Below are 15,154 nucleotides of genomic sequence, written 5' to 3'. Positions count from 1 at the left end.
TCCCATGCATGCGAAAGTGAGGATGTACTTCCGATGTCGCTCAAAACATTAGAAGTAGTCGCAAACTACCCTGAGTTACTTCCTCGCTTTGCTTCGAAGTAAACCCTTTTTTCCGGCCCACGCATACGAAAGTGAGGCAAGTACTTCCGATGTCACTCAAAACTTCGGGAGTTGTCGCGAACCTCCCCCATAAGCATACGGACCCAGACGTGGACAGTATAATGTAGAAGTGACTAGCACAATGGAATGCAGATTAGTGTTCAGAATCAATGCGCTTGAAGTTGTTTGTGTGTGATGGTGGGTTGAGTCAGTGAAGCAAAGTTCGAACTTGGATGGATGAGCACCTGAGATTGTCAGTAACCGTTGTTAGCTTGAATTTAAGAGAGAAATATTAGGTCCGAAACGAAAGCAGTACAGAACAAGGTGGTGTAGCCAGAAACACAGCGCTGGCGCTCTCTCTGCCGTTTGCAGTGTTTTGCACGTGAAAATCATGCATTTGTTTTTAATCAAGATTTCAAATGGAGAGATGATCGCTGTAACGAACGTTTGGAGCTGTTCAGCGCTAGCTCCCTGGCCTTCCCAAGAGAGAGGTTGTGGGAGTGGGGGATGGTGATGGCGATAGTAAGTAATGGGAGGGGGGCTTAGGGAGGGAGAGAGAGAGAGGGGGAGAGAGAGACTAAGCAATGACAAGGAAAGAAACACAAAAACAAAGAAAGAAACCAACAAGTCGCGTAAGGCGAAATTACTACATTTAGTCAAGCTGTCCAACTCAGTCACGGGATGAAACTGAACGCATTGTATTTTTTCACCAAGACAGTACAGCTTTGTCAATCCCCGCGTGAAGGAAATCGCTCACCTTCCACGTGCAAAACGTAGTGATATTGACACGCCAGATAAGCGCGGTAGCGTATTGTGCTAAGCAGGAAAGCGCGCTTTTCTGTATTCTTGTTAACTTTCTGAGTTTGTTTTGAATACAACCTATCATATATGTGGAGGACGGGAAGTAACCTCGTCAAAGACGTATAGGTCAGAAGGTTCCGAGTTGTTTCCCTTCTTAATTTCCTTTTTTATAGTTCCCAGCATTCTTAGCGGGACGCTACTTTTGTCTTCGAGAGAAGAACAGCTTGATGTAACTAAGAGTTGTTTTTGGCTTAGGAGTCCAACTCCAAGGTGAGTTGAAGGGTTTTATTTGGCAGGGTTGTTTCTAAGAATCTAAGTAACATATTCCTATGTTTGGTTTATTGTGTTTGTTGGTTTTTTAGTAAGAAATATGTATAATCATAACCGGTCGCTGTGAAGCTAATTTGCGCCATGTTGTTCTGTGTGTGCAGGCATGTGGTGGGTCTCTGTTTGGGTCGGTTTGTCAGTCGTGAAGAGTCTTTTGTGAAGTCAATAGTATTGTCAGTTTGTGAGTTGTTTATGTAATCTAGTGTTCCTTTTAGTCTGTGAATCTTTAGAGACCTTATATTGGTTTTAGTGTTAGTTTTTTTTGGAGTGCTAACAGCCGTCCTGAGTTTGAACTTTGAGGAGAGAATAGTTGTCTCCCTTGAGATAGATTACAGAAACGGTTGTTATTTGTTTAGAGTTAATAAATGTTGTAAAGGTTAACGTTTTGGTTGTGAGTTTTTGTAGTTTAGTTTAATCTTAAAATACTTTCATCTCTTTCTGTTCATTCATTTTCACTCTTTGACTTTGTCTCAGATACACACTCAACAAGCATACATACACACTAATTCATATACACACAGATTGAGCAGACACGCACATAAATACTCAACACTTTTATTTTCAATAGTGGTGGTAAAGTCCAACCGCTATAAATGGCGTCGTCCCGACAGGATTCGATAGGTATAGTGTAGGGTGGATTTAGAAAAAGAAAGAAGAAAAAAACAGTGTATTTGAAGTTTGGAAAGAATAGTTTTGTTTAGGTTTTGTGTTTAGTGATAGGATAGTGGGTGTTTAGTTTTTGTTTAGGGTTAGAGTGTTTAAGTCCTGTTGTGTTGTATTTGGTGTTGACCCACCACATTGGCCACTGTTATGGAGTTGGACTACGGGACCGCTTGAGGGTGGCTGTCCTGGAGCGTGGGCAACGACAGAGCTGGGAGGCTGGACCACTTGCAACTGTTATGGAGCTGGACCACGTGACCGCGTGAGGGTGACTGTCCGAAGCGGTGTGCAGCAACAGAGCTGGAAGACGGAACAACCTGCAACGTGCAGAGGGTGACTGTCCGAAGCGGTGTGCAGCAACAGAGCTGGAAGACGGAACAACCTGCAACGTGCAGAGGGTGACTGTCCGGAAGCGGTGTGCAGCAACAGAGCTGGGAGGCATCATTTGTAGTTGAAGAGTGTGAATTGTTTTTAAAAGGAAAGAAACACAAACTTTTAAACGTTTGGCGTGCCGGCCAATGCGTAAAAATGATGATGGATGAATGATGTGTGAGTGAGCATATATTTGGACATTTTATTGGACTTTTCACACAGAACAGTGATTTGCATACTTTACATGTTTTGAGATTTGTCAGAATAGTCATAGATTGATAGAAACGTGCTAACAACATGTCATTGTTCCCAGATACCCCAATGATGCAGAAGATCAAAACAGAACAGTTGTCGACTGATCCACTTGAAGGTAATCTGAAGCCTTTGAAACCCGGGTTTGGGAGGGGAAGGATGTTTGGTCGCTTGCCAGCTGGTAGTGGTAGTCCCGGTCATGTCTCAGTAGTGGTTCCACAGAAGAGGAAGATAAAGAAATTTAGTGGAGAAACTGATAGGGACTATGGTCTGACAGAGTTTATCGAGGAGGTTGAAGCAGCCATTCCCACACTACCCCCACAAGAGGACCCCGCTACTTTTGTGTTTTCTCACTTGGAAGGTAGAGCAAAAAGGGAGGTAAAAACCTGTGGAGTTTCATATCAGTCAGTGGATGATATCTTGGCTATCTTGAAAGAGGCTTTCGGTGATAAAAGGCCAGTGTCTGTCGTGTTGAGAGCTTTCTCAGAAAGGGTGCAGGGAAAAGATGAAAATGTTCGCGAGTACGCTAGTGAACTCTTTGAAAAATTCCGTTCTTTGAAAGATAGGCAGAAGGAACTAGGTCAGTCGGTCAGTGAGGAAGCACTCTTGTGCGATCACTTTGTCGAGGGTTTGAAGGATAAGCGTCTCGTGTGGGAGATGAAAAGAGAGAAATCCAAGGTCAGCTTTTCGGTGTTGAGAAAAACAGCACTAGAGTGGGAGGAAATTCATGATGCCCCAACCCCGAAACATAGAACTAGGGCAGACGTTAGCGAGATCATTGATGGTCATGGGTCTGCTAGTTGTGATGTTGTAGGACAGGTCAATCCGCAAACTGGAGCGACACAGTCAGGTTCCACTGTTCCGTCGGCTGATGGACAAAGAAGGCAGCAGAGAGGCTTCAACTCTCGAGGGTTTCATTTTGAGTGGACAAATGATGGAAAGCCGATTTGTGCTTGTTGTAAGGGCATTGGCCACATGAAACGGGTATGCCCGAACGCAGTAGCAGGACCGAAGACGCAAGATTTAAACCCAAACCCGTCGCTGTAGAGAGCCATATTGGTGACGGAGAGGACAAAGAAGGCTCCACTTTTTGGAAACGCTTAGTTGGAGGTAGACCCGTTGTCTCGGTAGAGATAGGAGGAGTTAGACTTGAAGGACTCTGGGATACAGGATCACAAGTCACTATTATCAGCGAGACGGTTTACAGGGAACACTTTCAGCAGAGTAGTCTGGTTGAAAATGCGGATTTCATCAGACTGGTAGGCGCGAATGGTTTGGCTATTCCTTATTTGGGGTACATCATTCTGGACATAAAAGTGGGAGGTCAGGTTCTCAAGAATAGAGGGGTTTTTGTTAAGAAAGATGCGTCATCAGCGGCTGCTGTGATTGTGGGAACCAATGTGATTGCGGACGTCAAAGGCATTCCAGAGGTCAAAATGAAAATGCCCAGGGTGGTAAAGGACTGTCGTCAGATTGTTCGATTACCTAAAGATGGGGTACATATCCCAGCTAGATCGATTGTCAGTGTTGTTGTCCCTGGGAAGCGTGGGAAAGATGAAGATCATGATGAAGAGTTGGTGATTGAACCACTTCATAACCAGCATAGCACAAAGTTCATTGTAGCACAGACACTTGTTAGTGGAGAACAATGGCAGATTCCGCTTGTCAATTTGAGCGACGAAGACATTTTCTTACAAGGAAGAACACCGATAGGTACAGTTCACTCAGTGCAGAACATTGTTGTTCAAGAAGTTCTTGTTTGTCAAGAAGATGATCAGATTGTAGTAAGTCAGGCACAAGCAGAAAGCAAGCAAAAAGAAAAACAAAACATTCAGATTGATCTTTCGGGAGCTGACTGTACTGAAGAAGAGAAAGAACAGTTGAGAAGTGTGTTGTTAGAGTTTGCAGATACACTCTATCAGAACGACCTTGACGTAGGATATACGACTAAGGTGAAACATACCATCCCGGATGATGATGTGCCGGTGGCACAAGCCTTTCGTAGAATACATCCGAATCAACTTGACGAGGTACGAAAACACATACAGCAGTTGATGGAGAAAGAGATCATACAACCGAGTTCATCACCTTATGCTGCGCCGATAGTGTTAGTTCGCAAGAAGAACGGTGAACTCCGGATGTGTGTCGATTACAGAAGACTGAATGCAAAAACACGTCGTGACGCTTTCCCATTACCGAGAATTGAGGAATCACTGGATGCGCTTCATGGAGCTCGGTTTTTCACTTCGATGGACTTAGTGTCAGGCTATCATCAAGTGGCGATGGAAGAAAAGGATCAGCACAAGACGGCGTTCACAACCCCGTTTGGTCTATATGAGTTTCGTAGAATGCCATTTGGGTTGTGCACGGCTCCTCAGACTTTTCAGCGTCTCGTTTCATCAGGGATGAATGATTTACTGTTCCAGATACTCCTGGCGTATCTTGATGATATCCTCGTTTTCAGTCAAACGTTTGAAGAACACCTTGAGAGGCTGCGGAAGGTTTTGTCACGTTTGAGAGAGCTGGGGCTCAAGCTCAATCCAGCAAAGTGCAGGTTCTGTCGAAGATCAGTTCAGTACTTGGGTTACGTCGTTTCAGATCAGGGCATTTCGACAGATCCCGAAAAAATCAGGGTTGTAGAACAGTGGCCAGTACCAAAAACCTTGAAAGAGTTGAGATCATTTCTTGGTTTCGCGTCCTACTACCGCCGGTTTGTTTCTGGATTCTCTAAGCTTGCTGGTCCATTGCATTCGTTAGTAGGTCAAATGTCACAAATGGTCAAAGAGAGAACTAGAAACGGTCCAAATCTTGGTGATGGTTGGACGATAGAGTGTCAGAAAGCATTCGATGCTTTGAAGGTCGCGTTGACAACAACGCCCGTGCTTGGCTATGCTGACTATAGCCAACCTTTCATTTTGGAGACAGACGCAAGTTTGCATGGTTTAGGTGCCGTGTTGTCCCAAGACCAAGGAGGCAAACGTAGGGTAATAGCTTATGCAAGCCGCACACTCCGGCCTACAGAGAAAAACAGTCACAACTACAGTTCAATGAAAATTGAACTGTTAGCGCTCAAATGGGCCGTTACAGAAAAATTTCGTGGGTACTTGTTGGGGTCCAAGTTCATAGCGTATACAGATAACAACCCCCTGAGCTACCTTTCCACTGCAAAACTTGGAGCTGTAGAGCAGAGGTGGGCAGCGCAGTTGTCTCTCTTTGACTTCCAAATCAAATACAGGTCAGGCAAGGAAAATTCTAACGCCGACGGTCTTTCGAGAAACCCTGTAGACAATGAACAGGTTGATGATGAAGAAGAAGTTGTGGCTGCAACAGTTGCCACCGGGTCGACTGAAATTCCTTCAGAGATTAGGTTCAGTAGCCATGAAGTCACAGTTGCGATGACAGGACTAGACTCTAGTGATGGTTCTAGTGAGACTTTGCCAACCAGTGATGGAAAAGTCATGTCGGATAGTGATTACAACCACGAAGCATCTCAGGCACTACCGTCAATCACACCAGAAGAGTTGAAACTTGCACAAGAAAAAGATCCCGAGATAGGAGTCATTCTTCAGTTTTGGAGAAAGGGTCAGTGCCCTAGTCAGGAAGATAGGACCGGACGTGGGTTGTCTTTTGGTACTTTGTGTAGACAGTGGGACAGATTTCTTGAGAAGGACGGTTTGCTATTCAGGAAGATTTGTCATCCTCACACAAAAGACACGGTTCTACAGCTCGTGTTGCCCAAAGAGCTTCGGCAGGCGGTGTTTGAGTCAGTACATGCGACAGGACACCAAGGAAAGAAGAGAACAGCACAACTTTTGCAGGAGCGTGCATATTGGCCAGGAATGTTTGCAGATGTGGCACGCTGGGTGAAGTCGTGTACAAGATGTTCGTTTGCGAAAATGCCGAACACTCGGTGTCAGGTTCCCATGGGTCATTTGTTGGCTTCGAAGCCTTTGGAAGTTTTAGCGATGGACTTCACCGTGCTGGAAAAGTCGTCGGACGGTCGTGAAAATGTATTGGTGTTGACAGATGTTTTCACAAAATTTACCGTTGCCGTGCCGACTAGAGATCAGAAGGCCACTACTGTCGCTAAGGTTCTAGTGAAAGAATGGTTCCAGAAGTTTGGGATACCAGCTAGAATTCACTCCGATAGAGGCAGAAACTTTGAGGGTGAAGTGATTAGAGAGCTTTGCACATTGTACGGAGTCAGCAAGTCGCGCACGACCCCATACCACCCTCAGGGAAACGCACAATGCGAGAGGTTTAATCGCACGTTACACAACCTGTTACGAACACTACCACCAGAGAAAAAGAGACGTTGGACAGAAAATCTGTCAGAGGTTATCTATGTGTATAACTGTACCCCTCATGCTTCCACTGGGTTTAGCCCGTTCGAACTTCTGTTCGGTCAGAAACCTAAATTGCCAGTCGATTTCCTTTTGGGGATAAGCCAGAACGAGAAAGTTCAGAGTCAAACGGACTGGGTTCGTACACACCAAGAACGGTTAGCCACTGCACATGATACCGCCATGAAAGCTTTGAAACAGGCTGCTACAGAACGTAAAGCTCGACATGATGGTAGGGTGAAAGCAGATGATTTGAAAGTTGGAGATCTCGTGTTGTTGCGAAGCCATCCGTTAGGTCGAAACAAAATCCAGGATCACTGGAAGCAAGAGAAATTTAGAGTCACTAGAATCCCGGATTCTGATGGTGCACCAGTTGGCATCAAATCTGAACGTGGAAGTGATGTGAAATATGTCAGCAGACAGGAGATAAAGAAGTGTGAAATACCTGTCCCTGCTCCTCGTACGAAACCTGTACGACTACCTACATTTCAACCCCCTGAATCCTCCGGATCAGAACCGGAACGGTCAGAATCAGACTCCTCAGAATCTTCAGAATCCCCCGGAAGGCCGACACCACGACGTAGGCCGAAGAGAGTTAATGCAGGAAAACACTCAAATATGCACAAACTGCCCAAGACAGTTGTTGCTAGGACTAGCCGCCGAGATGACGTTGCATCTCAGATGATACAGACATTTCAAGTCATGATGGAAAAATTGTTTGATTAAGACTGTCTGTTATTGGTAGTAGTGTTAAAGGGTCATTCTGATGACCACATTATTCTAAGTTTAAATTTAGAGTTTAAAGTTCTTATTGTTCTTATTCACAGTAAGAGATGTTAGAGGTTTTACTGTCATGACTGTTTAGTCTTGCTCGGTATTGGAACTTTGAGTCTTAAAGGGCCTTGTTCAATAGTGGTCAGGTATTGGCTTGATTAGTCTTGATAAGTAATGGTGGTGTAATTGCTTACTTTATGGTGTAGACAGGTGACTTTCCGTAAAGGTAGACATCTCTCGGGTTTCACTGAAGGTGTTAGCAACAGGAATGTAGTATTGTAGTAAGAGTTGGATTTTTATGTTATGAGTGTTGGTTATTATAAATGTGTTAATTTGTGTCATGTCGTTCGGAGCCGACATAATTAAGCTGGGAGGTATGTGGAGGACGGGAAGTAACCTCGTCAAAGACGTATAGGTCAGAAGGTTCCGAGTTGTTTCCCTTCTTAATTTCCTTTTTATATTTAGTCAAGTTTTGACTAAATATTTTAACATCGAGGGGGAATCGAAACGAGGGTCGTGGTGTATGTGCGTGCGTGTGTGCGTGCGTGTGTGTGTGTGTGTGTGTGTGTAGAGCGATTCAGACTAAACTACTGGACCGATCTTTATGAAATTTGACATGAGAGTTCCTGGGTATGAAATCCCCGAACGTTTTTTTCATTTTTTTGATAAATGTCTTTGATGACGTCATATCCGGCTTTTCGTGAAAGTTGAGGCGGCACTGTCACGCCCTCATTTTTCAACCAAATTGGTTCAAATTTTGGTCAAGTAATCTTCGACGAAGCCCGGGGTTCGGTATTGCATTTCAGCTTGGTGGCTTAAAAATTAATTAATGACTTTGGTCATTAAAAATCGGAAAATTGTAAAAAAAAATAACAATTTATAAAACGATCCAAATTTACGTTTATCTTATTCTCCATCATTTGCTGATTCCAAAAACATATAAATATGTTATATTCGGATTAAAAACAAGCTCTGAAAATTAAATATATAAAAATTATTATCAAAATTAAATTGTCCAAATCAATTTAAAAACACTTTCATCTTATTCCTTGTCGGTTCCTGATTCCAAAAACATATAGATATGATATATTTGGATTAAAAACACGCTCAGAAAGTTAAAACAAAGAGAGGTACAGAAAAGCGTGCTATCCTTCTTAGCGCAACTACTACCCCGCTCTTCTTGTCAATTTCACTGCCTTTGCCATGAGCGGTGGACTGACGATGCTACGAGTATACGGTCTTGCTGAAAAATGGCAGCTACTTGACTAAATATTGTATTTTCGCCTTACGCGACTTGTTTATAGTTCCCAGCATTCTTAGCGGGACGCTACTTTTGTCTTCGAGAGAAGAACAGCTTGATGTAACTAAGAGTTGTTTTTGGCTTAGGAGTCCAACTCCAAGGTGAGTTGAAGGGTTTTATTTGGCAGGGTTGTTTCTAAGAATCTAAGTAACATATTCCTATGTTTGGTTTATTGTGTTTGTTGGTTTTTTAGTAAGAAAGATGTACAATCATAACCGGTCGCTGTGAAGCTAATTTGCGCCATGTTGTTCTGTGTGTGCAGGCATGTGGTGGGTCTCTGTTTGGGTCGGTTTGTCAGTCGTGAAGAGTCTTTTGTGAAGTCAATAGTATTGTCAGTTTGTGAGTTGTTTATGTAATCTAGTGTTCCTTTTAGTCTGTGAATCTTTAGAGACCTTATATTGGTTTTAGTGTTAGTTTTTTTTGGAGTGCTAACAGCCGTCCTGAGTTTGAACTTTGAGGAGAGAATAGTTGTCTCCCTTGAGATAGATTACAGAAACGGTTGTTATTTGTTTAGAGTTAATAAATGTTGTAAAGGTTAACGTTTTGGTTGTGAGTTTTTGTAGTTTAGTTTAATCTTAAAATACTTTCATCTCTTTCTGTTCATTCATTTTCACTCTTTGACTTTGTCTCAGATACACACTCAACAAGCATACATACACACTAATTCATATACACACAGATTGAGCAGACACGCACATAAATACTCAACACTTTTATTTTCAATAGTGGTGGTAAAGTCCAACCGCTATATCTATATGTTTTTTGAATCAAGAAATGATCACGAATAAGATGACATCATTTTTGGATCGATTTCGTACATTTTAATCGTAAGACTTCACTACATTGGGGTGTGCACGTTAAAGATCCCACGATTGACAAAAAATTAATGGTTTTTCCTGGCAAAATTGTATAGGCATAGATAAAAATGTCCACCAAATACCCGTGTGACTTGGAATAAAGTCCGTGAAAGGTGAATGCTCGCCCTAATAGGCTTGAGGTTTGCTGGCCGATGTTGTTGCTGACGCAATTTAGGCTCTGAACACCCAGTGGTATAAGGGAAAGAACCGTCGTATCTTTTCTGGTCAAGAAATTATCGGATTGTTCCCCCTTGCTTGACCGCGACTGTTTGCACTTGTGTATATCCTCTGAGAAAATTAGTCCGCCTTTAGTATTCTTTATCTTAGTTTTAATTTCACCACGCCCCCCCTCCCACCCCCACTCTGAGCACAACACACAACACAACACATTAATCATGTGACACAATAATGAACAGTTGCGGTAAAGTGTGTACCTTCTCTTCTTTCTCCCCCCCCTCCCCCACTCTGCACACAACACAACATATCAATCATACGACACAGTGATGAGCAGCAGGGGTAGCTTGTGTAGCCTCCTCTTCTTCCTCCCCCCCCCCCCTCCCCCTGACTCTGAAAACATCACACAACACAACACATCGATTATACAACACAGTAGAGAGCAGCGGGGGTAACTTGTGAACCTTCTCTTCTTCCTCCGCCCCCCTCCACCCCCCCCCCCCCCAAAAAAAAAAAAAAACAACTCTGCACACATCACACAACACGACACATCGATCATACGACACAGTGATTAACTGTGGGGGTAACGTGTGTACCTCCTTTTCTCTCCCCCCCCCCCCCAATCTGCACACAACACATTAATCATACGACACAGTGATTAACTGTGGGGGTAACTTGTGTACCTCCTTTTCTCCCCCCCCCCCCCCCCAAACCGCTGCACACAACACATCACATCATTCATACGACACGGTGATGAACATCAGGGGTAACTTATGTACCTCCTGTCCCCCCCCCCCCCCCCCACATTATATAGCTATTCTGACATTAAATTCTGTGTTAAAATCATGTTTTTGTCAGCAACAAGGACCAGAATGGTCCATGTCGTTGATTGCAGACGACGGTTCCCTTTCTGCATGAAGCCACGGAAATAACCGAACATTGTAAAAACCCACGGACATGTATTACGGAGAAAACTCAAGATAACCGGATGCTTAGCATTACGTCAATATCTTAGGAATCATATGACGTTATGACGTATCATGCTTGCCTACGTAGATTGTATGTTCGAAAGTCTGACTTCTGTTGGGAATTCGCGTGGAGAAGACTGCGGTAAATCTGTAGATGATAAGAGAACAAGGATTGTCTCAGAAGAAACGACGAAATGCTTCAGACCGGTAACTTCATTTCAACATTGCACTACACAATGGACGTTCTATGTGACAGGAGAGTTTGCTGATTTTGTGTTAAACATTGGTGATTGGAGAGATCGTCTGCAAAAATCAGAGATAGGTCGCTTCAGATTGCAGCTTATGGAAATTTGCAAGGTTTGCTGCCAGTTAAAGAACTGGATTTTACACGTAATGTATGTCATGTACAGTAAGCAACAACAAAAACACACACAAAGCAAATGGCATCGTCTGTCGACTAGCCACAGACACAAGCCTGGCGAGGTATGCGTGTACTTTATACACGTGGAAGAAACCGGAACCATGCGTCTTTGTTATTGCCGATATCGTTTGGATATCGGCAAAAATGGCCAACTTTCGTAGCGTTATGCTTTGATGATCGGAAAAGGGATGTGTGAGACCATCCAATCACAGCCCCCGAATCCCCCCACGTGTCCATCAGAATAGCTATATTATAGCATAGATATCCCTTGACAGGATCGCCAACTCTGCGCGCGCGCCAACGCTGGCCCTGTTTCGAACTCCCGTCTGCGGCTGCGAGAGGTTTTGACAGTAACTTTACTTCCGGTGCAGTCTTTCAACACATGGAGAAGAAGGAGAATTTCGAAGGGGAGGTGGAGTTTGTGGCTGAGGTATGTGAAAAGCAAACAAAGCAATACAAAAAGATCATTGCTGATGATTGAAATGAGTCATGTGAATCAACAATAAAGATTGATTGTGGACGGCACGTCATTATTTTTGTTTTTAACACTTGAAACGCGAGAGCATCTGACACACTGGTAAATCCGAAGCTGTGCACGCAAGCTGATCAGCAGATCGTTTTTCTGCAGAATTCTCGCTCACATCGGCCACTATTTTAGCTCAGCGAACCGACAAATTTGCAACAGAACAATTTCTGAATGTTAGAAATTCGGCTGTAGATTTATAGATACCCTTTCTATTCCATGGTTGTTGTTTTTTTCAGGGGGAAAGTACCGACATCTCAATCGCTGAAAAGATGACAGCATCACCACAAAAGAAACTCCAAGAATTGCCAAAAGTAAGTAAATATATTGACAGATCTATGTAAAAGACTATGAAAATTTAGAACTGGAACAACAGATATTCAAGAAATAACCGATAAGTGATATATTATAACTGAACCATTGATTGATTTGAATGTACATCATGCATGGAAGTTAAAAATGGTGCAGGAACTGAAGTCAGATCAACACATCAAAAAGATCAGTGCAATATATTTGTTTTCTTTCCCCTCCAGCATAATTCTGTTTTGATATATGCTTGATGTCTTCTGTTGTTTTTAAATTCATTGTCACTTCTAAATTGCATGCTTTATTGCAGAACGCTTGTGCATCTATCAAGAATGACAACTACCTTTCACCGGAGCTCAGAGGGCTTGTCGACCAATTCAGTAATTGAAAAGTAAGTTTTTGAGTAAGGCGATATAAAAAAAATCAGCTTGCAAAGTCCCAGTACCTGAAAGATCACTTTCATTCATAGTTTTCGAGCAAAAATACTGCTTCGTTGCACAGAGAGGCTACTGTTTACAAATATTTTAGGTACATGCCTGCCACTACAATATTTCATGTGTTTTTTAGGATCATTGATAGCACATGTCATAGTTGAAAGACATAATAAGGATTCATGAAAGTGGTTTGTCAACACGTTCTATAACGACAAATGGAATACAAAAATTTAATAAGTTCACATCCATTCATGTAAAGTGTAGTTTTTGGTTGTTGTCGTGTGTTGTTGGTTTTGATTGTGTGCATGCATCTACCTCTTCAGTTTCACTCTTGGGTTGATTTCTGCTATATTTGTGTGTTGTTTTATTTATAATATTTTATTTTCTGTGTTTTAGGTGCAGATCTGGAAGAGAAACTTCTGCTTCTTCATGACTGCCTAGTTCCCTGAGGCAAGGTTGGGAATGCTGCCAAGGAGAAGGCGTGGGCCAGGTACTACTCTGCTTTTTCAACCCAGCATTCAGGCATTACTGAGTTGACAATATCCCCTGCAGTTTCAGCCTGGATTGCCTTGAACATGTTTATACTGTTGGTGTCTTAAAGGCCTATGAAGAAAAACTAGGGAACCAGTAAGTGCATTAGAAATCAAAGAGGATGAAGAGGACAATGCAAAGTATGTTGGAGGATGTGTTGCCAAAAAGCTAAAACAGAGAGTTTGGTGTCTCCAAAAGAGTGCGTACAGAGATGAGAAATTGCAGTGTTTGGAAGCCATGACTTGCGCACCTGAATCCTACAGTGAAACCACCCCTGACATGACAAGCATGCTGAACAAGGGCAAACTGACATGACAAGCATGCTGAACAAGGGCAAACTGACCTTTGCCAAGCCCAATGTATTGCAGATGTGTCTGTCCATGCAACACAAAGCAGAAATCTTAAACAGAATGAGGCAAAGCGTTGATGATATCAAATAACCAAAGGGAAGTAATTGCTCTTTATTCATACGACATGACTGTGTAATAGAGTAAGCGAGAGTTGTACAAAACCTTTTCTCCTGGCACCTGAGAGAATAACAAGCATTGAAATATACAAGCGACTTTCATCCTCTCGTGCCAGGAGAAAAGGTTGCGTACAACTCTCGCTTAATCTATTACACATGTCGTATGCATAAAGAGCGATTACTTCCCTTTGGTGATTTGATGTCCATGGAACATATTTTCTGGGAAACCTGTGCATCAACACACAGGCAAAAGCAGATGACTTTATTGAACCATGCAGGAACAGTGATGCTGTTCCGGTGTGTTTTTATGACACTTTGTATTCATTTGATCTTTCACAAGCTGTTCAAGAAGACACTTTGCAAAATGTTCTGTTTTTTTTTTAAATAAGACTCCACCACAAACTGAAGACAATGATGGACAAAATGAAATGTACATGGAAAGAAAAGACTGAGGAAAAAGCTGAAAACATACAATGTTGGAAAAAATGAAATGCACATGGAAAGAAAGGAGTTTGAGGAAAAAGCTGAAAACATACAATGTTGAGAACAATCAGGAAGGATCTCTGTAGTGTTTGTCAGGCATGGGAATTGAAAATTGTAAAAAAGGCGGAAAATTTATAACTGAAGACGCGAAGCGTGAAGTCGACAGCGCGAAGCGCCTAGCCTTACTAGGGGGGTCCGGGGGCATGCCCCCCCGGAAATTTTTTTTCTCCAAAGAACCCAGATGGTGCAATCTGGTGTCATCTGAGCTCCAAGTTTGCCATTAAATTCTGTTTTTAGAATCAGAGTTTTTAGTACAAAAATGTACCAAATTTTGCTTACATGTATTATATATGGTTTAAATTTGTAAAAAAAATTATCTGTTGAGACAAACAGGAAAATGTAACTTGTAACACAATCTGTGCAATCTGGTTTACTTTCAAACATAATAGTTCAATAACTGAGACGGGCGGTAGCAGTGCGTGAACAAAGTACGGAAAGTTTTCGCGGGCTTTTGCGCAAAGGCCAAAGTAACCGGTGCTTTTTTTGTGTGCCTCCCCCCTTTATTTTTTCGGCGGACACTTTTGCATTTTCGGCGGAACAAAAAAAAAATTCGGCGGAAATCCGCCATTCGGCGGACAATTCCCATGCCTGGTTGTGTATGATCTTTCTTCATGCAGTACAAACTATCCTATCTGATCAAGTGCGTGTACATTGAATTTGAACTTCTTGATTGTTGACTTAGGTGTCAATTTTTAGTGTTAAAATGTACTTCTTTTTCTATTTGGTTCAGTATTGTATCACATGTATGGCTTGTTCAGTGCCTGTTCTGTATTTTCATCAGTCCATGTAAATTTAAGTCTGCAACATGAAAAATTGAAACATATTCATTTTGCTATGGTTCAAACCTAATTCCTTTATGTACTTGTTCAAAATATAATTTTGACAGCGAGATATTTTGAAAACAGTTTTCATTTCAAAATCAATTGTCAGCCACTTGATACATGTCTTGCATCGATGCGTCTGATTGTTTTTATGTTGACCACTATGTACACTGGAATTTGCT

At 42.4% G+C, this 15,154-nt stretch overlaps 1 protein-coding gene and 2 long non-coding RNA genes across 3 annotated transcripts; all 3 read left to right on the top strand.

The window, feature by feature from the left end:
• Positions 1-989: 989 nt before the first annotated feature.
• LOC138950214 (uncharacterized) lies at positions 990-6,971 on the top strand. Its single transcript, XM_070321960.1, has one exon. It carries the CDS (start codon positions 2,557-2,559, stop codon positions 3,556-3,558), a length of 1,002 nt encoding a protein of 333 aa, XP_070178061.1. The 5' UTR covers positions 990-2,556; the 3' UTR covers positions 3,559-6,971.
• Positions 6,972-8,929: 1,958 nt separating this feature from the next.
• On the top strand, positions 8,930-9,467 carry LOC138950215 (uncharacterized). The gene is made up of 2 exons (XR_011450552.1): positions 8,930-9,029; positions 9,191-9,467. It is a non-coding gene; the product is annotated as an uncharacterized lncRNA (long non-coding RNA).
• Positions 9,468-11,606: 2,139 nt separating this feature from the next.
• Positions 11,607-14,151, top strand: LOC138950213 (uncharacterized). Its single transcript, XR_011450551.1, has 3 exons — positions 11,607-12,185; positions 12,488-12,568; positions 13,008-14,151. It is a non-coding gene; the product is annotated as an uncharacterized lncRNA (long non-coding RNA).
• Positions 14,152-15,154: the final 1,003 nt, after the last annotated feature.

The sequence above is a fragment of the Littorina saxatilis genome, linkage group LG16 (genome assembly GCF_037325665.1).
Source record: "Littorina saxatilis isolate snail1 linkage group LG16, US_GU_Lsax_2.0, whole genome shotgun sequence".
NCBI lineage: Eukaryota > Metazoa > Mollusca > Gastropoda > Littorinimorpha > Littorinidae > Littorina > Littorina saxatilis.
This window is presented reverse-complemented; position numbering and strand designations above follow the sequence as displayed.